The 20,638-nt window shown below is 40.6% G+C and overlaps 1 protein-coding gene across 1 annotated transcript; it reads right to left on the minus strand.

Moving 5' to 3' along the window:
• Positions 1–9,858: 9,858 nt before the first annotated feature.
• LOC103466383 (early growth response protein 1-B) lies at positions 9,859–13,019 on the minus strand. The gene is made up of 2 exons (XM_008411903.2): positions 12,610–13,019; positions 9,859–12,422 (listed from the first exon to the last, which is right to left on the minus strand). Exons 1-2 carry the CDS (start codon positions 12,767–12,769, stop codon positions 11,131–11,133), a joined length of 1,452 nt encoding a protein of 483 aa, XP_008410125.1. The 5' UTR covers positions 12,770–13,019; the 3' UTR covers positions 9,859–11,130.
• Between the last annotated feature and the right edge of the window lie 7,619 nt (positions 13,020–20,638).

Below are 20,638 nucleotides of genomic sequence, written 5' to 3' on the forward strand. Positions count from 1 at the left end.
CGATGGGTGACAACAGACACTAAGTCACGTTATTGCTCGGATTTTACGGCGCCACCTTAAGACCCTGAACTTCACATTTTAACGGGAAAAAAAAGAGCAACGCGACTTGGATGTAACGAGTAACGAGACAGTTTGTAGAAATGTAGTGAAGTAGAAAATACAGATACTTACTGTAAAATGTAGTGGAGTAAAAGTAGAAAGTACCCATTATTAAATCTACTTAAGTAAAGTGCAGATACACGAAAACTGTACTTAAGTACAGTCCCACCACTGGCCTGGACATTACACTAAGGAAATGAGGAAGGGAGGGTCAGTGGAGAGCACCGGAGGTGAGCCTTTTTTCATTCAGTGTCATCAATTCGTTTACACTAACATACGGCATTATATAATTGTGAAATGGAGCAAAAATGACACAAATGATTATTTTTTGTTTTTCTTTTGCAAATAAAATTCTGAAAAGTCTTTTATTCATTTGTGTATAGCTTCACTTGCCCCTCTGGTGGGGAAATCTTTTTGCTAGGCAACTATTTGCCATGTACTTCACAAACCTGGTCGATATGAAAGGACGGCAAGTTTATAGTCTTTGCTCATAAACTGGGATTGAGGTTTACCTGCTCATAGGACCAGGACCCATACAGCCAGAACTGAATTACAATGCTCTTATTAAGCATATTTATGGATTTGAATACCTCTTTGCGTTCCTAAATCCAATGGTGAATCTATGACAAGAATTGAAAATATTTCTCCAAAGAACTTCTTTAAACACACATTTTTAAGAGCTTGCTGAAAACCACGTATCTCCTTACTTCCTTTTTTTTCCAAGTATGTTCTATTTGTTTCACTCTATCACATAGCATCCCAATGAAATACACAGTAATTTGGTGTTGCAATGTGGCAAAATGTGAAAAAAAAAAAAAAAAAGTTCCAGGTGTGCAAATCCTTTTACAAGGCACAGTAAAGTGTGTGATTTTCTTTCTAATGAGCCAGTTCTGTGTTAATCTTCACTAATGCCTCCACTTCACAGCTGTGGTAATTCGGCTGGGGACTGAAACAACAGTTGTGGCGGAGGAAACAAGCTGCTGCTGAAGTAGCTACATTTTGCATACATTTCATGGAGCTCCAAAGAGCCGGCGCTTGATTTTCCTGGTTAATTTAGATGCAGAATAGGCGCTGGGGCTGCTGTTGCGGGCTGCTGTGCACATGCAAATCGTCGCCCTGCTTGACTTGACAGGAGGGTGGACTGTATGAGCGAGTTCGGCCCACTCATTTTTATACTCCTAGTCTTTATGTCCCAAGCCAGCCTCCTCTCCCAGTCTCTGATTCCATCTTGGCAATGACAGGCACAAGTATACACACGCACACACACACACACACACTAAAAAAACTTCACATAGGCTCTCGATGGGCCTCGCTCACTCACTTCCTTTCTAAAATACACATGCGCACAGTTGTCTGAGACTTCAACACGTTCCCGCTGCTTCTCCACTGGGTGAGCCATCATTATCTAGAAAGAATGCCAGTGTTTGGCCACACTGTGCCTCCCTACTCAGTGTTGAACTGAGCGGCTGAGACATAGGCTGCTGGTGGTGACACGTCTGTCAGAGACATGCCTCATTACAGCTGTTGCAAATGTCAAAGCACTAAAGTAATCACTCACAGCCCTACAGGATGCACGGTCACATACAGTAGTAATTTATTCTATGGTAAGAGGGGTTAACAGTTGCAAGTATATAAAATCCTAATAATATAGGTAGGTGGACGCGAGACTTTTTTTTTTTGTTTGTTTGAGATGCATGCTAATTTGACAGCAGATTTCTCGATATTTACAACAAGTAATAGCACTGTGGACATTTTCATGCAAGCACAAACTTCCGTCAAAGTTATTTCTGTCAACAACCCAAGATTTGCCCCAACGTTCCTGTGCAAAAGTTTTAAAGCACCTCTGAGATTTGTGAGTTTTACTTCCAAATGAGCCAGATTTCCTCATGATGCTTTTAAGTTAGCTTAAAAAACTGAAAACCCCTGAAAACTGGCCAATAATTTCAAATGTTGCCGAAGGTCTGTCGAAGGTTCTGTGTTGACTTTGTTGTTTTCAAGCATTTTAAGAGCTTCTGGTTTGCTAAAGCAATTCAATCTGACCTTTAACGTTGTTTATGTATGAAAGGCTGCTTGGCTCAATGAATGAACTAGTTGTTGCATCTCAAAAAAAACTATTTCAAATTTGATCTGTAGTCACTATTTTTAGTAGTCAGTCAAAAACATACAATATGTTCCTTTTACACTATTTTACACCACAAAGGATATTTTCTGTATCAAGACAGCGATTCCTAAAGCTCTATTTGTTGAAAACATGACATGTGTTAGATGACTGAAGGATGATGTATCTTCCAGCTCCTCTGACAGGTAAGTGCTCAGTTTTGACTGTCTTAGAGACATAACTTCCTGACTGTTCATGTAGACAGCTTTTCTGTCTGACAGTTTTTCCTTCTACGCTCTACTTCCTGTTCATCAAGACAAGGAGATCCACTCAAGATGAGAATGAACAATACTGAAGAAGCATTTTAGAAAGCCAGGCCTCAGGGGACCCCGGTGCCCCGCATGGCTCTAAAAGTATAAGAGAACAGAACAACAGCCTGCATATGTCACAATGGCAGCTGTTCAAGAAAATCATGCGAATTATGAGTTGAATCTCTCCAGGCTCTGATTTGACTCACATTTACTTACAAAAGAAACTGCCTTTGGTCCATCAACACCCAGAAGCACAATCGAGCATAACAGTTCTTGTCTTGAAAGACCCCTGAAAACTGGCAAATATCTCCTTGCTGACAAATAACATTCCTCTGCATAACATCTAAGCTTCTGTTAGGTCACCTAACAGTTAATGTGAGCACACACATAGGTCGAGAAACTATACGTTTTTCATTTCCTCGCAATCCTTGAGTACGTGGAACTGCACAATGCTACTCTGATGACCTTTACCAGGATCTCAAAGGAAACGTGGAGGCCATTTCAAGGAAAGCTGCAAAGCAGACGCACAAACTAAGTTTATGTTTTGTTATGTTGCTGTTCTCCAAGGTCCCTTTTAGGTCATCACAAAGACACAGATACAGTTTTCAGAGTGAAGAAATCATTTGCCGTCAACTCTACATGGATGACATGAAGATGCATGCCAGGAATGAGCAAGACAATTGATCCAGCCAGCATCTTTCTAATAACCACCCCCCAAAAAACCCTACCTGACTGCAACTGCACCCAGACAACAACCTCTGTAAAAGCAACAACACATTAAGCAAATCAGTGGCCCCTGCAGAATCATTGCCCAGAGTGGGCCAAAGTAGCCCACAGTGTACAGCCACCTGCAACCCACATAGCACAACCTCTCAGGTGACCCGCCATGCTGCTTCCCGCAGAAATCCACATAGAGCGCTTGTTGTAGGAGAGAGCAGAGCTGGAACACTACCCAACATACATTTTACAACATTTAAAGCAAAACTTTATTTGCACACGTCTTCGTCCCCAGAAGACGTGCAAATCAAATTATCAATGTGTAAGATCAAAACAGAGTAAAGTATTAACAAACACCTATGCTTAGATTGCTCTGATTGGTCATAGGGACCAAAATGTAATCAGGACACATTAAGTGCAACTAAATACAGAAACTGTCATTGAAAATTGTTTAGTATAATTTTTATTTTTTAATTATATGTACAAATACAGTTTTACTATTTTTTTTACACTACATTACTTTTCAGAAACACAATTTAATCTTCTTTGTTGTGCTTTACATGTTCCACTGTACAATATGTGATGCACATAAAAGACATTTTTGCAAGATACTGCAGACCAACCATTTATTCAGTTTAGGTGATCATAGACTTCCATATGCTCAAATCAGACATAACATTATGTCTGCTGACAGGAGAAGTGAATAACACTGATTATCTCTTCACCATGACACCTGTTAGTGGGTGCTGTGCTATTTTTGAGGTCAGTTAAAATGGTAGAAATCTCATTTTCTTTTTGGGCCCCACTCTGGTAAGGTGCTAGCTTGACTCTCTGGTGAGAACCTCTGAAAAAACGTCAACAGAGGCTTTTCAGACGACTATCTACTGCAAGACGTGTTCCTGGAGTCCAATTTTTTCTTATTGTGAAATCATAAACAATGGCTTAGATAAAGCCAGTGGGTTCTGTGGTGCTTTTGATGTTTTTGTTTTTTTTTAATCACCTCCTGGATGATTATTTGATGTCTTCTCAGAGTAATTTGGTTAGGTGAGGCACTCCTGGAAATGTTCACTTTTCGGTAAACTGTTTCCTTTGATAGGGGGAATAATCACTGAACAATAATGATACTAACTCAGGTCACATTGTCCGATTGTATGCGCCTTTAATAATCTGAAATACTTACATGCGCCAAAAATGCAACAACAGAAAAAAATCCATAAGTCGACACACACTGTTTTCACAAACATTGTGAACGGTGTTTTGTTGCACTAAAACGGCTGTTCACCCTGTTCATCTAGGATCCTGCAGATTGTCTGCATTCAGCTGCATAACTCTGCTGTGGCAGTATGGCCAGGAATCAAATCTACAATGTTTCAAGGGCAGCTATGAATTTTCCTAACTAGACGGCAATGAAGGTGCTCATTAAGCTGGGGCATATTCATAGTTTAGTGTTTACCTTAGCTGCGTCATACAGACAGCTCTAGTACACAAAGAAAGAAAGGGCTGCATGGACTCCTTGACCTCAGAGTTGAATTCTAATTTCTGAAGGAAAGAGGAGAAAGTTACTCTCAGGTTCATGCTTTGCCTGATCGGTAATACAAATGAAGAATTTGGGAGCGAGAACAAAAAGAAAGAATTAGGCACTTTAAAATGTTTGCATAACGAGCACCTTCTCGACGTTCTGGTTCTCTTCTTTTTTAATCACCTGCGCTCTCCAGACCACCTACACCCTTCTTCATGATCAGATACCGGACCAACGGGTTGATGCATGATCCAAGGAATTAATCTGCTAAAGCCTGATTGCCATTACTGCCATGCGATTATGCACCTTGATTACCGAGCCCACCCCAAGGACCATGACGTGCCCGGGTGCACATTTCAAAGGTGCGCATAAAATTATGCGGTGATTACCCCTACAATGGATCAATCCAGCACGAGAATGAGACTGTGCAGCCATATAGACTGTCTCAAGTAGGACTGTGATTATTAATAGGTGCTTGAGGTGACCTGATATCTGAAGCTCAAGCCGTTAAGACTGCCTATGATCTTTCCGCATAAGCAAATAAATTCATTTTCAAACATTCTGAAAAAAGTCATTATTGGATTATTGTTGTAGAGGTAGAATTGTTTGGAGTTCAAGCATGCATAAAAGGGATGCTTCACCGACAGCTGAAGATGCACTTATCATTCCTAAAGTAGACTTCAGAGGTTTTAAGGCAGAACAGTTATGGACGGACTCCAAGGAGAACAATATGAGTTACAGGTGCATTTCAATAAGTCAGGATACCACCGAAGAGGTTGCTTATTTCAGTAATTCAGTTCAAAAATGGAAGCTAATATATTATTCAGATTCATTACACACACAAACACACAGTAATATATTCCACGTCTTTATTTTTGTGCTTATGGACAGCAATTGATGAGCTGTAATGTTTATGTACTCAATATTTGATCACTTCCACAGAATAATGCATACGTTTGGTGTGGCATGAAAGCAGTCGGTCTGTGGCTCTGCTGATCGAGGTGTTAAGGAAGTCTAGGTTGCATAAATAGCAGCTTTCAGCTCATCTTTGTTGTTGGATCTGTTGTGTCTTATCTTCCTCTCGCCAGTGAACTATAGATTCTCCATGGCGCTCAGGTCAGGTCAGCTTGCTGGCCAATCAATTAAGCACAGTGATATCATGGTTGTTTGTTGCAGCAGATTTTTGTACCTTTGGCAGCGTGGGCAGGTGCCAAGTTCTGGTGAAAATGAAAACAACATCTCCATAAAGGTTCTCTGCAAGAGGATGCATGAAGTGAGCAAACATTTTCTAGTTTCCTCCGCTGACTTTAGACATGAAAGAACACAGTGGAGGATCACCAACCAATGTCATGTCACCCCCAAATCATCAGAGCTTCCCACCAGAGCTCCAATAACTTGATGTATGGGTCTCTCCACTATGCTTCCTGACTCCAAATGCTAAATTTGCTTTCATTTGGAAAAAAGTTGACTCAGAACCACTGAGCAAAAGACCAGTCCTTTTTTTTTTTTCTTGGCCCATGTAAGAACCTAAAACGTTCTGATTCAGCAGTGGCTTAACACAAGGGGGGAGGGAAGGGGAGAACAGCTTCATATCATGTCTTGGAAATGTCTGTGTGGTGACTCTTTAAGATTTGACTTCATCTGAAGTTCACACTATGTTTGTTTCTTCCTCTCAATTCTCCATTAAAATACATGGATACAGAACTAAGCAGCTCACTTCTTCAGAAATGTGTGGCTCACACTTCTTATGGAGAGTTTTACTGCCTGTAGCAGTTTTACCCATAATTCCTTAATCTAACCTTTTCTTTATTAGAAATCACATTTTATTAGCATCATTTATTAGCATATATATTCAGGTTTTCTTTAGATGTTAGCCGCGTGAATCATCTTGTGTGTAAAAATCCAGTATGACGTATAAATGTCACGATTTTAATTAAATTAGGAATAATAAACTTTTGGATGATATTCTAATTGACTGAGATGCATCTACAAGTGTCAAACTGTGCTATCATTGATATTTATTTTTATATTCAGCCAGAGAGCCTGCTAATCACAAAATCCCTGAAGATCAAATTTCCAGTGTCCATTCAAATGAACACATATTTACAATATTTATATCCTCTCTATTTTTATGGGTTAGTTTTCCAAATGTGTATAAAGCAAAACATAAAGACGTGGCTGAATTTTTAATAATTTAAGAAATAAATGAAGCAAACATAACATGCAAGCACCCATCACTTTGTAGTGACACTTATCCTCTGCTATCAGGTCCATGTAATCCTTCTCTGTCGTGTTTATGAATTTAAAAAAAAATAATAATCCTGAGGGAAAGTGGTGCAGTAGATAAAAAGGCCAGTTGACTAATTCAAAAGCAATCCAATATCAAACGATTTCTGTGGATCAGGCAGTACAGAAGTGAAATTACATCTGTTCATCTGTTTCTCCCTTGTTGCCTGTGAAACATATGATTCAGACAGACAGACTACCTCGGATAAACACCCTGTTGCAACATCTCTAATGTTAACATCTTAGCATTAGTAATGCCTTGGCAAAGGATTTAATGGACTTCATATGCCACCGTTCGCAGCGATCCACTTTCTTAGAGAGCCTGGTTCTCAGCGCTCCTGCAAAATTACTTAATGGCCTCAGGTATTTTGCATATCTACAGGAGCAAAAGCCATAAATGTCACTCTGCTGAAAGGAAATGATTTATGTCTTTTGTCTCTATCAGGGGCTTTTGTTAAAACAGGGTAAACATATACTGCCGTGCCGCAGATACATCAAGGACCATTTACTGTATGCAAATGTGAATTTGAGCTCACCAAATGTACAATTGCAGAAATTCCATCAGTAGCCAGAGTTCAATGCCTCTTCAGTCTTCAAGTGTGCAGATAATGGTCACTGTGACTGCACATCGCTGCAATTCAAAATCTCATCTGCTCCATCACTGGGAAATGTTTGCCACTAAAATAACACAGATAAAGGCAGCGCCTGTTGATGCCGGTTGGGCTCTGTGCTATTGTAGGAGATGATGAATGATAGACAGCAGAAGATGGGTACATACTATTCACAGTGCTCCATGTGGCAGCTTGCATTTTCACACTGGTACAGTATGTTTGTCAGCTACAGACAGCTCAGGCACTTACGCACTGACGTGGGCAAGCAGTGTAGTGTTCTGCCAGCCGACTGCGTCACGGACACATGCATGTCCTACGTACCGCCGTGGAGACCCTCTTATACATGCCTGCATGAGCTGCAGGGACAGATTGGAAGGTCTTGGCATCGTAAAAGAAAAACGACAAAAAGATGCAAAACAAAACAGAAGCCCCTTCAAATAATTGCCCTAAAATCTCCTGCAGGTACACTTTACAATAGAACTGTGTGCTGAAACACATACAGTGCCTTGCAAAAGCATTCCCATAGCTTTAACTTTAAACTTTACCTCCTTTTAACTGCCCTTAATAGACACAAAGTTCAGTGTGTGGCTCTTCAGACACAAAATTTCCCTGTATTATTTAAATAAAGTATTGGACGTGTACACACAGTTTTTCAAATTGTTTCTAAAAAAATTTTTTGCAAGCTGCACATAGAGTCTGTGAGCATAAGCTTTCATGTGTAGTAAGATGTTAACTTTAACTTGACCAGTGTGTAAGACAAACATATGCTTTGATTTAGACTGTACTGTTTTAGATCTGGCATTTTGCTTGGGGACATTGTTTTACTACAAGGCTAACCTTAATGTCCTAAGTATTTTGCAGCCTCTAACGGGTTTTCTTCCATGACTGTCCTGTACTTTACTCCATCCATTCTTATGTCAAGTCTAAAAAAAAATCTTTTTTTTTTTTTGCACTAAAATACAATCTGTCAACAGAACCTAAACTTGTTTTCAAAAAATGAAAATGTGACAATGTACTCTGATATCCGAACAGCTGAAAAGTGATTGGGGTTCATGAAATAGGCCAGCCAAACTAGACTTGCGACACTTTTCTTGAGTTTAAATTTGGACAGAATCTTTGAGCTAAAATGTCTCATTAATGACCTGAACTGGCCAGTCTGAAATAATTTTTACAAAGACATGCATGGATGTTCAATGTTTGGAGGGTTGGCTTCAGCTCTACTCTTGGCCAGGCTGTCAGTTTCGGTGGACGGCCATTTCTTGCTGGAGTTGCAGTTGAATGGGTAAATCAGATTTTATCCCCGGGTATCAGAGTAAAGGTTACTGCCACACTTTTGAGATTTTAATGTATCAATTTCCTTCATTTTTATAATGATGCACTACTTTGTGTTAGCCTATCACATACAACTCTGGATTAAATACAGTAAGGTTTGTGGTTGTAATATAGTAAAATTGAAAACGTATGCAAGGCCTTGTAGCTTAAATACATCAAATAAAAGCCCACGGTGCTATTTTTTTTTTCTTCTTAATTTTCACTCAGCTTTTAAGCTCCAGGAGAGACCAAAGCACATATATTGTTACCTGCATTTACAGGAATCCAAGTGCAGTTTTGACAGGATGAGACAAGGAAATGAATCGAGCGGGAGCTTCAGATCGTTTCCCTGACAGGGCAGGAAAACGACCTGATTAACAAAATCACAGAGGCTATCACGGTGTTACACCAAGAAGAGAATCTTTGAGAAATGAAAATGAATTCACGTGAAATACGTCCTCGCTCTCTGTGAGTCACAGAGAGGAGTAGTGATGTCTAACGTTGGGCCGGCAGTGAGGAGCCACAGGTGGCCTGTTCCAGTGTGTATTTTGGGGGAGTGACACACTCATGCATGGAGCTCGAACAGGGGGGTCTCTGAGCGGCGTGGCACGGATTGGAGTGAAGTGATAACAGGTAACTGTTTGCAAGCTTTTGTTTTGCTTCTTTCAAGGCATACACACAAGAAACTCAAAGCTTCCAGAATTTTTTATTTTTTATTTTATTCATAAACTTTTAATAAAAATAACAACATCAATATTAATGTAATATATTGTAGAAATCATCTATGTACAAAATCTTTTCTTGAACAGTTAATATAACTTAAGGCGAGTTAAATTACTTGTTTTTGCAATAACCTGTTGGTGACACTTTCACCAAACAAACGCTTCAACATTTTTATTGTATGTGTTTTTTCCCCCTCCTTTTTTTTTTTTTTGCTAAAGTGAACATTTCAGCAAAACAGTACCTTCAGCAAAAGATACCAGAAGTCAAAAACCCTTTACTCTATAGTCTAACAAAGACTCGCAGCAATGTGTGCTACCGGATTACTCAAAAGCAATGTTTATGTGGTTTGCTAGGAACTTCTAGCCTGCCTGAACGTAATTCTGTACAAACTGTAAACACGCCTAATTTACTGGAGTACATATCCGCATTTGAAATCAAGATCAACAATTCAGTGAGACAACGCTCTCTATCTTACCAATAAACGAATGATGTGTGAAAAGGGTTTTTCTCATATCAAATTGTAACATTTAAAATGTTGTTACTAAATAATAGCCCTCAAAAAAAAAAGGAAAAAAATATTATCAAGACATTATTTATGATTGAGAATACATTTCACCTTAGGATTAATTGTCAAATATACACTTAATCTATAAAAATACAAAGAGGTACAGTGATACAAATATATTTATTTCCCATTTATGATATATCTTTCACAACTGTAATAATCCAAACAATTGTAACACAACACAAAGACCAGTGACAAAAGAAACATTGACGGTAAAATGATAAGAATAAGTTAAAAACACTAAACTGATCAAAGATGAACAGCTTCATGGTCAAAACCATACATTCATGTAAAAACAATAATAACAAAAACAAAAAAAGAACCCTTCACTTTACTGCGATATGTGAGGGGCTGAGAGTGGCTGATATTCCAGTCAAGGGAAAGAAAACATTGAAACAAACATGCATTTTGTTTTTGAAGAAAACATAGGTTAAAATCATTGCTCTACGAATGCTAAAAGCAGAAAATAAGGAATCTGTAAATGGAGATAGTCATCATGTATAATCTGTTAAGTGCAATCCAACCATGGCTCTGAGGCAAATGGAGGCTGGAGCTGTCCAGATTCAAGAGGTGCTGAAACAGGCCAGTCATGCAGTGCAGAGCACAGAGGCTTTGGCACCTCTGAAAGTTGAAGCAACAAGTCTCTGTTGGTCTGCTAGCCGACCTGTGCAGCTTTGGCTTGGCTGCAGAAAGTCAGCAGCAACATACTGTAAGGCTCTTTTCCTCCTCTCTGCTCCTCTTTTTTAAAAAAGCAACCTCTGAGGTTACAGACTGATTTGCAAAGCAAAACCGACTCAGGCTGGCATCTTCTTTCAACATCTTATTCCCCCCCGAAGAAAAAGAAGAAGAAAAAAAAAAGCAAGGGGGTTGGGGGTGGGGGGGCGCAACTTTCATATCCCCTCAGGAAGACTGAACGGCCATGCCCCGGCGGTCACCTGCGGCTTTATTTCCATTTTCTCCTTCTGCTTCAGGTGAACGCGTCCGTGCCGCTTCCTCTCGTCGCTGCGGGCGAACCTCTTGCCGCACACGTCGCAGGAAAAGGGTTTCTCCCCGGTGTGAGTCCTGGTGTGGGTCGTGAGGTGATCGCTCCGGCTAAAGCTGCGCAGACAAATGCGGCACTGGAATGGCTTGTGGCCGGTGTGGATGCGGATGTGCCGGTTGAGCTCGTCGGAGCGGGAGAAGCGCCGGTCACAGCTCTCCATGGGGCAGGTGAAGGGCTTCTCCTTGGCCGGGCCGTTGGAGGAGGCCGCGGGGCTCTTCCTCGCCCTGCTGCCGGGGGGCTTCGCCGTGCGATTGGTGTAAGTTTGCGGGAACGAGTCCGGCAGCAGGGAGGAGTACAGGATGGAGTCTATGGTGCTGGGTAAGGCTGGAGATGTGTAGAGAGGGTCGCACTGGTTTGATGGCTGTGGAGGCTCTGGGAAGGGCTTCAGGCCCATGGTTGGTGGAGGTGGAAGGTAATTATTGTAAAGGGGGCTGGAGTAACTCTGAGAACAGGTGTCAGAGAAACAGGGCTCCTGCTTGATGCCCCCCTCCACTTTAAACTCCATGTCTGGATTGGGGCAAATTGGGGGAAAGGTCTCCAAGAGGTCCTTGACGTCCATTTGCTGGTCAGGCGGGAAGTCATTGGACATGGGGAATGTTTCTGTGTGGAAAGTGGTCTCCAAACAGTCAGACTTATTGTTAAAGCTCCCCCACTCATAGCAGCTGCTTTCAAACTCATTCTTAACCACAACGGGGAAGGACGCGGCTTCCGACTTTGGTTCTGGCTTCTTCTGAAAGCCGAACTGGGAGGTGGACGGGTCTTGGTGGGCCTGGCTGTCTTGCGGGGTTTGGTCTGGATCGGGTCCAGAACAGGTGTACGGCTGCCTCTTCGAGTCCCCGAAGCCGCCGGAGCTGCTTTCCGGCGGCCCGGGCGAGGGGTAGGTCCCCCGGCTGCAGTTGCCGTTCTGTTGCGCCTCTGAGAGCGGCAGCGTGGATATGCCCACGATCTCGGTGATCATGTTGAGGAGTGTTTCGGTGCTGCAGGGCGCTCCCTGAGATGCCTCAACATAGAAGCTGCCGGAGTAGGCGAGCGAGGAGGAGGAGGAGGAGGAGGGGGTGTATGCGTCTTTTGGGCACTCGCAGTGGTTGAAAGCGTACTCCGAGTTGGAAGCCTCAGTTTTTAGGGTTGCAGGGGTTCCTTCTGTTGAAACAGAAAAAAAAGAAGAGAGAACTTATAAATAAAAAAATTAAAAAAACGCGTCTTATATAAACCTGTTTATGTCTCATTATAAATCCCGACTAGACAAAAGTCTCACTCCTCTCTGAAAATACTCACTATCTACATATTTACCGCCATGCACAGAGGGGTTTATGAACCAGCAACTCACCGTGGCCAAACTGGGCAGGTACCCCCCGTTCTGCATCGACGAACACCTCCTGGTTACCGTCTTTCCGCACGCTGTTTTCCATTCCCAGGGAAGAACTGTTGCAATTCTCAAATTGAGGATAAAAAGAATCTTTCGCGTTCAAATCCATATTGTTCAACATAATGATGCACTTGAGAAGTCCGTCTCTCCCAGGGAATAAAAAAAGGGTGGAAAAAATAACAAAAAGAAGAGGAAGGGGGGGAACAAATAATGTAGATCACCGTTTTATGTCCACCCACCTTTTAAATGGCTTTCAAAACAAATGATCCAAAGCAGTGAGAATAAAAAAGAAATTCAATTAAAAGGTATTCCGTTTCGTCTCCGGTCCTCGGTATTTGCTTGCTGTAGGTTTCACATCAGCGACTTCCCCTTTCTCTCCTTATATACACTTTGGCAGCTCCCTCGGACCCTCCTCCCCATTCATCGGCTCCAGTGAGAGGATTCCCCGCTGCGTGTAAACTTCATGCCCATATGTGGACAGAGGATGTGACGGAGTCCCCCACTTCTCCCTCCCTCCTCCTGCTGTACGGGGAGATAGGATAGAGATGGAGTCTGACGTTGCAACAAGTGGCGGCCACTGTTGGTGTTTCTCTCCACAGAAAAGACGAGTCTTCTCTAATAAACGACCACTATTTGCCTTGTTACAGCATCTGAGGCAATGAAATACCTCAGAATATCATTCTAAAAAGCAGGTTATTTAAAGCGAACGTCTCTTCACTCTTTTACACTTAGATAACATTACCTCTCAGTCGTCATCTGCTCAGTAGAGTCCACTTGCTTGTAATGTGTTCTCTGTACGAGTTCAGTTGTTCTGCGAAGGCCTCAAAGGTTTGTTAGAGAACATCAGCGAAGAAACATCATAAAGATTAAGGATCGCAGCAAAGAGGTAAGAGACAACGTTCTGGAGAAATTCAAGGCAGGTCAATGATAAACCGAGCTTTGAAGATCTCACAGAGCTCTCTGTAAGAAGGTAGAAAAGAGTGGGGCACAGCTGCAAAACAACCACGATTTGAAGAAGCAGACAAGAATCTCATGTCATGGTCGAGTCTGCTGAGAATTTACGCGCCGAATTCTCAGTTATTTGAATACAGTTTGAAGGGAAACCTCTGCTCCAGTCTTTCATAGCCTCTTTCAGGGCTTTTTTTTTTGTCTTTGTCAGGATTGCTTTTTATCTAGCTTGAAAAGTTTATCTTAACTTTTAGATGACATGAATCCATTGAGCAGAACCCTTTAAATATTACTGTGATGTCAATACATTATTTGAATTATTATCTGTTTAATTTTTCTGTTTTGATCTTAAATTACTATGGTGTGTGTTGTGGACCTCTTGGCCAGGCCATCTTTCTGAAAGAAACTTGAATCTCAATGGGACTTTGTCAGGTTAATTTATAGTTTAAAGAGGAGAAGACAAAATAATATATATATATATATATATATATATATTGTGCACTCTTTGAATCTGGACATTTGTAAGAATTGCAAGAAAAAAGCCATTGGTACAGAAAACTTGCTGGAGGACCTAGAAGGGAACACATCAAACGCGCAAGAAGGTGCTCTGATCAGACAAGATGAAAACTGAACATTCAAAAACCTGTTCATGACAGAAAACCAAGGCTGGACATCTTCCTGAACACACATCCGCCCCCCCACCCCTCCACAGTAAAACGTTACAGCTGTGGCTAGATGCTTCTCTTCTTCTGCTGGGATGGGGAACCTGGTCAGTGTTGATGGAAAAATGGTGGAGGTGATTACACATGAAAGAATGCCTGTTAGTTGCTTAAAAAAAAAAGAAAAAACAACGTGAGAATAGCAGTAGGCTTCACCTTCAATGAGGACAACAACTCTAAACATATATAGCCAGAGCTACAGTGGAAAGGTCAAAGGTCAGATAATAATCTAAACGTGAAAATTCTGGTAGAGATATGCTGCTTTGATGGCAGCAAAAAGATGCTTCTACATAGTATCGGCTGCGTACGAATGCTTGTCCCACTGGCTCATGGATCCCTTTCCTCCCACCTCAGAAGTATGTCACACAAAATCCCAATAAAACATTAATGGGGTCCAGGTAGATGTCAGCCCCCATAAGCGCATCATAGTATTTTAGTGCTGATTGCTCAAAGGCATCTAATCATTACTGAGGAGACGGATGGGGATTATAGTGTAAAGATTAGCCTCCAAGTTGTATTTTTTACAGTTCTGAAATGACTCAGCATCCAGCCTTCAGTTCACAAAAACAGTTGCCAGGTTGCAAAAGGACGGCAAGAATAGAAAAGCGAGATTAAAAGTCTCACTACAACTGAACCATGACGCCACTGAGCTGACTATTATTTTACATGTCATAAACATAGCACATACAAGGGCAAACTAAAGCCACTGGGTGTGAGACATGGATCGTCTTTATCTGGACTGTCAGAAATGTTATGGCAAGCAATATGGAGAGAATCTCTGCAGTTGGGTTTGCCTGATATTGCCTGTAGTTTTAGAAATATGGATACCGCACAATGAATAGATACATAAGTAATTTTACTGAGGAATCTGCAGAGGAAACAAGCGGAATGTTTAAACTCATACCTTCAGATGTCTTAAAATATAAAATAAACCAACTCAGAAAATCTCAAAACATTGTGTTCGGTGCCTTGTAGAAGTATTCATAGCCCTTTAACTTTCTCCCATCCTGCCACACATTTTCAGTCAAATGTCAGTGCTGTCTGGCGTAAGGTGAAGCTCTGCCTCAGGTAGCCTCTTTCAAGTTTTCCTCGAGTATTTGACTCAATGTCCTGGGCTGTGGTAAATGTCTGTCCCACATGTAGAGACACTGAGCAACAGTTTAATTGCTTTAAGGATTTTATACATGATAGTAAATGTTCTCTGTTCTGCACGTTTGATTGAATCAGTTGGTTTTTCAGGATGTGGCTCTGAAAGGAAGAAAAAGGGACAATGTTAATGGGGCAGTATTATTTTCCAGGCCCGTTTTAAAGCACAATCAAGTTAAATGCGTTATCTTTCACTCTGTACTGAAGGTACTATAGACCCCTAGTGCCTTCACTAGGCACTAGTGAAAGCCTAGCAGAATGGCTCCTTTACAAAAAGGAGCCATTCTGCTCCTTTTTGTAAAGGAGCAGAATGGCTGTTAAATCATAAACAGTCATATCAATACTTAAAATGTTTTTGAGGAAAATATGTTGCTCAACCCTGATCTACATGCATGGCTGCCAGGGTCATTTTTACCATAAAAGACTTTACACTTTAAAAAAATCAGAGTTCAATGAGATCTTCAGTTAAATTAAAGCTGAAGGGAGTAAATGGAGTGAGATAGATTAATAAAATAAACAGATAAAAAGACCAACTTCACAAGAAAACCCGAAGCTATAATTATATTCTAGGGTGTTTGTAAGCATAAGAAAGAAAGAAAAAAAAAAACATGTTGGCACCAAATACACATTTCAGAATCACCTTTAGTCCAATTCACAGTTTCTCTCCTCTGTCTTTATTCCTACAATCTGTCAGACTTCAGTTCCTAGATGCATCTCAGCACTCTCCCACTTCAGACAGTCCACTGCCTAAATTTATTTTCTCCAATTCATTTCCCCCTCAAGGTGCTGCTGGAAATTGTGGTGGCCTTCGCGATCAGGGAGAGTGGCTGCAGAGCCAGTCTGAATGAACCCTTGGCCTTTAAAAGCATGGAAGGGAGTCGATAACACCCCTGAGGTGTTCAGTGGTTGAACCCAACTGTTCACATGACATTTCAACCCCCCCAAAGCAGTTTTTTCCTTTCTATTTAGCATCTGTTGCCAGGTGCACTCCGTGGTCACACTTCCTATTACAAAAAGTCGATACTCTTTCATAGGATGCGGCTCTCTGCAGCAGACCTCTTGCACCGGCTGGAGGTTCAGGACCGCGGATAGCGCCGGTGCTGCATTCAGCCGTGTAATCACACATGAACCAGCAGGACACAGACCCTTTGCTTCTTTTTTTTTTTTTTTAAACTGAATGGCTCCTGTCATTCTCTGCTCAGGCAGACTGCATTATTCTGTGTTAAATCAATTCAATCCAAAAGTACAAAACAAACACATTCCTGGACTCAACCTGTGAGCAAGTACTATATATACGTTCAGATATATCTATCTATCTATAAACACATATATCTGTATATATAATATAGATAAACAGATTTGTAAACAGGAGATATATATAGATATTAATTTTCCAATTATATTGCGTAAAAGTAATTAATTTTGTTATTTTTTTATTTATTTGTCTATTCATCAGTTTTATCTACAAGTTTTTAGAGCCTCCAAAAGGAAAACTGCTCACAATAAGGAGGAGAAGTTTTGACTTAAAGTGACATGAAGTCTCCATAAAATAATTACACCACTGCCAGTGGGAATAACCCCATCACATTGTTTCTTAATTCTGGTCCTCAGGGACTAAAACATATTTTAGTTGTTCCCGCTTCTGCCACACACCAAGCGTCTGGCACGCAGACCAGCTCATGCAACCATTTAAACCAGTGGTACCTGAGGATGGAATTGAGAAACATGGCCCAACAGAGATCATACAAATAATCCTCACTACAGTTTTTCAATAATAGACTATGTTTACACACTGCACTTAAGACCTTAATAGTGAATCACACAACTTTACAACTTTAGAACAAGCTCAATTTGGTGTTACATCACTTCCAGAAACAGAGATCCAGCGTCAGAGGCGTCATAAATGCTATGCTGGCTGATTTAGTCGCTTTAGCTTTAATGTTCTCCTAACATAGCATATGGAAGACTTTGTTAATGAAAACTGAAGAAAGTAGAAGTTCAGCTGAGCAGCTGTAGTTGGGGATTAGCCGTATTTAATAAAATAAAATGAAATAACAATCATATGACATTGACTTGTGATTTTTTTTTTAAATCAGTAAAAGAGATTAGAAACCTGAAACATTTGGTAATGTCTCAATGTGACCCAGTTAAAGTTTGAATGGCATTTCTAGCTGAAAGTAAGGGGAAATATTGAGCCTTTATAAAGCACTAGGAGCTTGAACGATTTGAAAGCTTGTCACATTCAATTCAATGTGGGAAAAAAGCTTAAAAACATTTATAAAAAGTAGAAGTCACAACTGTATATGTCCTGAAACAGGCGCACATTTTGATATTTGAATGGCTGTAGCAAAAGGTTACACATAAAAAATGTGTACAAAAAGTATTAACAGTAGATGGACTACAGCAGTTTATAGCAAAGACAGTAAAAGACAAAACCTTAAAGTAAATAAAGTTTGCAAAAAGCAGTACAGCAGTAAAATAGAAAACGAAAACACACTAGAAATATCTGCTTTCAATGTGAATAAAAAGCAACAAAGACAAATAGATTTTCCAGGTTAGATTTTTGTGTTTCTGACTGCAAAGGTCCAGTCTCTCCTGTCTAGATCTGGAGACGGCGCTAAAAGCAGATGATAAAACATGATATTTGGGGCCTGGGGAGCACATAAGGTGGCTGCAGGTTAGATAAATACAGAGGAGCTTCCTCCTGTAGTGCCTTATAGGTCAGCAGAAGGAAAAACAACACAAGCTCCATATGGAAAAGTCAGCCAGCCATTAAGGTAGAACTCACTGTTCTAACTTAATGGCGACAGCGTTTGGTGCTGCACCACCAGCAGCAGAAAAATCCTATCAATTAATATTTCATCAAGGTTGACATTGTTGAGACAAACTATTGTTCCAGAAGTCATTGTTGCTGAGTGCATGCAGTTTCTGCTTTTTAGCAGATCAACAATAACTGTGACCTCTTGAAGTTGCATAAAGTAAACTAATCCTACAATCACGAAACCGTAAACCAGGGACAAATTAGTGACTAGTATTAGAATATTTTAGGGAAGAATTCATGTTTTCTGTCGCAAATGTCTTGCAGAGGATTTTCACACTTATTGAACCCCCGACATGTTTAACTGGGATTTTGCCTGACAGATCAGCACAGTGCGTCCTTGTGAAAGAAATTGCAATGTTTTCATTACATTTGCAAATACAAATGTAAAAAGTGCTGCCTGCATTTGTGTTCACTCGCTGATTCAAAACCTTTCACGTCTAGGTTTTTGCACGTTCTCCCTGCATATAACTCAAACTCAGAGAGGATCAAGAGTGTTGCAGTATATTACTGTTTTTGATCTTTATCACAGTTTCTCATTTGGATTTAGGTCTGGTGATGCTTGTTGTTAGTGTTCGGCCAACACAGTATTTTTGTGTGCATGTTAAAATTTTTCCACATATTTTTTGAGTCCCTTTCGACGAGCTTTTTATCGTCATATGGCTTTTTATCAACAATGGGTTTCTACCTCCCACTCTTCTTGAAAACAACCAGTGGAGTGCATGAATAACAACTGTCCAGTGAACTGATTTCTGAGTTACAATGGACCTCTTGGCTGCTTCTTTGACTAATGCTCTCCTCTGTCCATTTAGGTGGATGGTTGTAACTTCATAGGTTTCCACTTGAGCCGTACTCTTTATTTTCAGATGATGGACTGAACAGAGATCTGTGGGATGTTCAATGTTTAGGATGTTGCTTTATATTCTAACCCTTCTTTAAGTCTCCACAACTTTCTCCCTCATCTCTCCTTATCTTATTAAAACACTCTTGTTCTCTAATGTTCTCCAATAAACATCGAAGGCTGTGACCAAGCAGCTAAATTGCTCACAGATGGACTCTATTTAATTAGAGTTAATTAATTTAGTTCTTGGTGATACCCCAGTTCTAAACTGATCAAGATAGAAACATATTTTCACCCAGAAATTGTTGTGAAAAGTAAAATAAAATGGAAAAACTGAGGTTGCACTTCACCGCAGCCTTCACAGTAGCCATAAAACAGCAAACTGCACGTTCACAAGAGAACATGCATCAAACTAAAAGAACCGTCAACAGAAATTCACTTCTTCAGGCCTCTGTGGGTGCAGGTTTTATGCTTTGAGCTAGAATTAAAGGACTAATGTTAAAAAAGATTATTGGGAAGATGGACTAAGGAAAGGCTGTCTGGTGCACCTGACAGAAACAACTTCTCAAATTTAGCGCTTTCCATTAATACTGAGCAGTGGAAAAAAATGCATCAAAGGACCTCAAAGTTCCTACTCTGTCATCTTTTTTTTTAAGGCAAAGTATGATAATAGCACATAAGCTCTTTCACTGCAGCTGTGACATTCTCCAGAAAAAATGGTTTTCACCTCAGCCTTGCACTCTAATTCCAGCCCCAGAGATGTTTAGCTTGGAGGGACTGCCTCCAAGTAATCCAGAGTCTATTAAAACCAATCTGATCACACAGAGTTCAGATCACGGGACGCTGTTATGATAACTACAGTGTGGCTAACCTCTCTCCTCTATGAAATGCCACAGTGCTGGGACTAAGTAATGGATTTACGTAATGTTAGCACTTACTGACATTATAGTGCAGGGCTAACCGGCACACCTGTGAAAGCCAAATGACAGCTTTTGTCTTGTTGCTTTGCATTTGAACAAAATGCTCCTATTTCTTAGAGAACAGCTAAGATGGAACGCATTGCCACGCGAAGCCGACTCCATCTTTCAGCAAGCTCCCCTTCAAAAGAGGTTCAAAGCGTCGGAATGGAGATGAAACGTCGCTTTAAAGAAACGATGTCTTGACACTTCTACTGAACAGAGGTATTTTCAAGGAGGCACAATATGGATTTATCTGTTTCTCACGCTGCAGCGTGTTTGAATCTGTCTGTCAGTCACTACGTGTGCTGAATATGATTTACAGATTTTTAAGAACCAAGAACCAGGGGAAACCAAACGTCTGCATGAATCTCTGCAAAAATAAAAAATAAGAAAAAAGCCGGCTTTATCACAAAGATAAAATTTTTTTTTTTTTGCCACAAAAAAAGGTACATACTTTTCATTACCCTGCACATGTAACCCACTGACCATGATATTTTAAGGTTCACTTCTGTCGAAGGAGTGGGAGGCTGTTTTTTTTTTTTTTTTTTTTTTAAACTGA

The sequence above is a fragment of the Poecilia reticulata genome, linkage group LG1 (assembly GCF_000633615.1).
Source record: "Poecilia reticulata strain Guanapo linkage group LG1, Guppy_female_1.0+MT, whole genome shotgun sequence".
Lineage (NCBI taxonomy): Eukaryota > Metazoa > Chordata > Actinopteri > Cyprinodontiformes > Poeciliidae > Poecilia > Poecilia reticulata.

Excerpts from the sequence above, each read along its gene's own strand:
- LOC103466383 (XM_008411903.2), bottom strand. The coding sequence starts at position 12,769 with ATGTTGAACAATATGGATTTGAACGCGAAAGATTCTTTTTATCCTCAA. Across the intron at positions 12,423-12,609 it reads ACCTGCCCAGTTTGGCCACG|AAGGAACCCCTGCAACCCTA; the intron begins GTGAGTTGCTGG and ends CTGTTTCAACAG.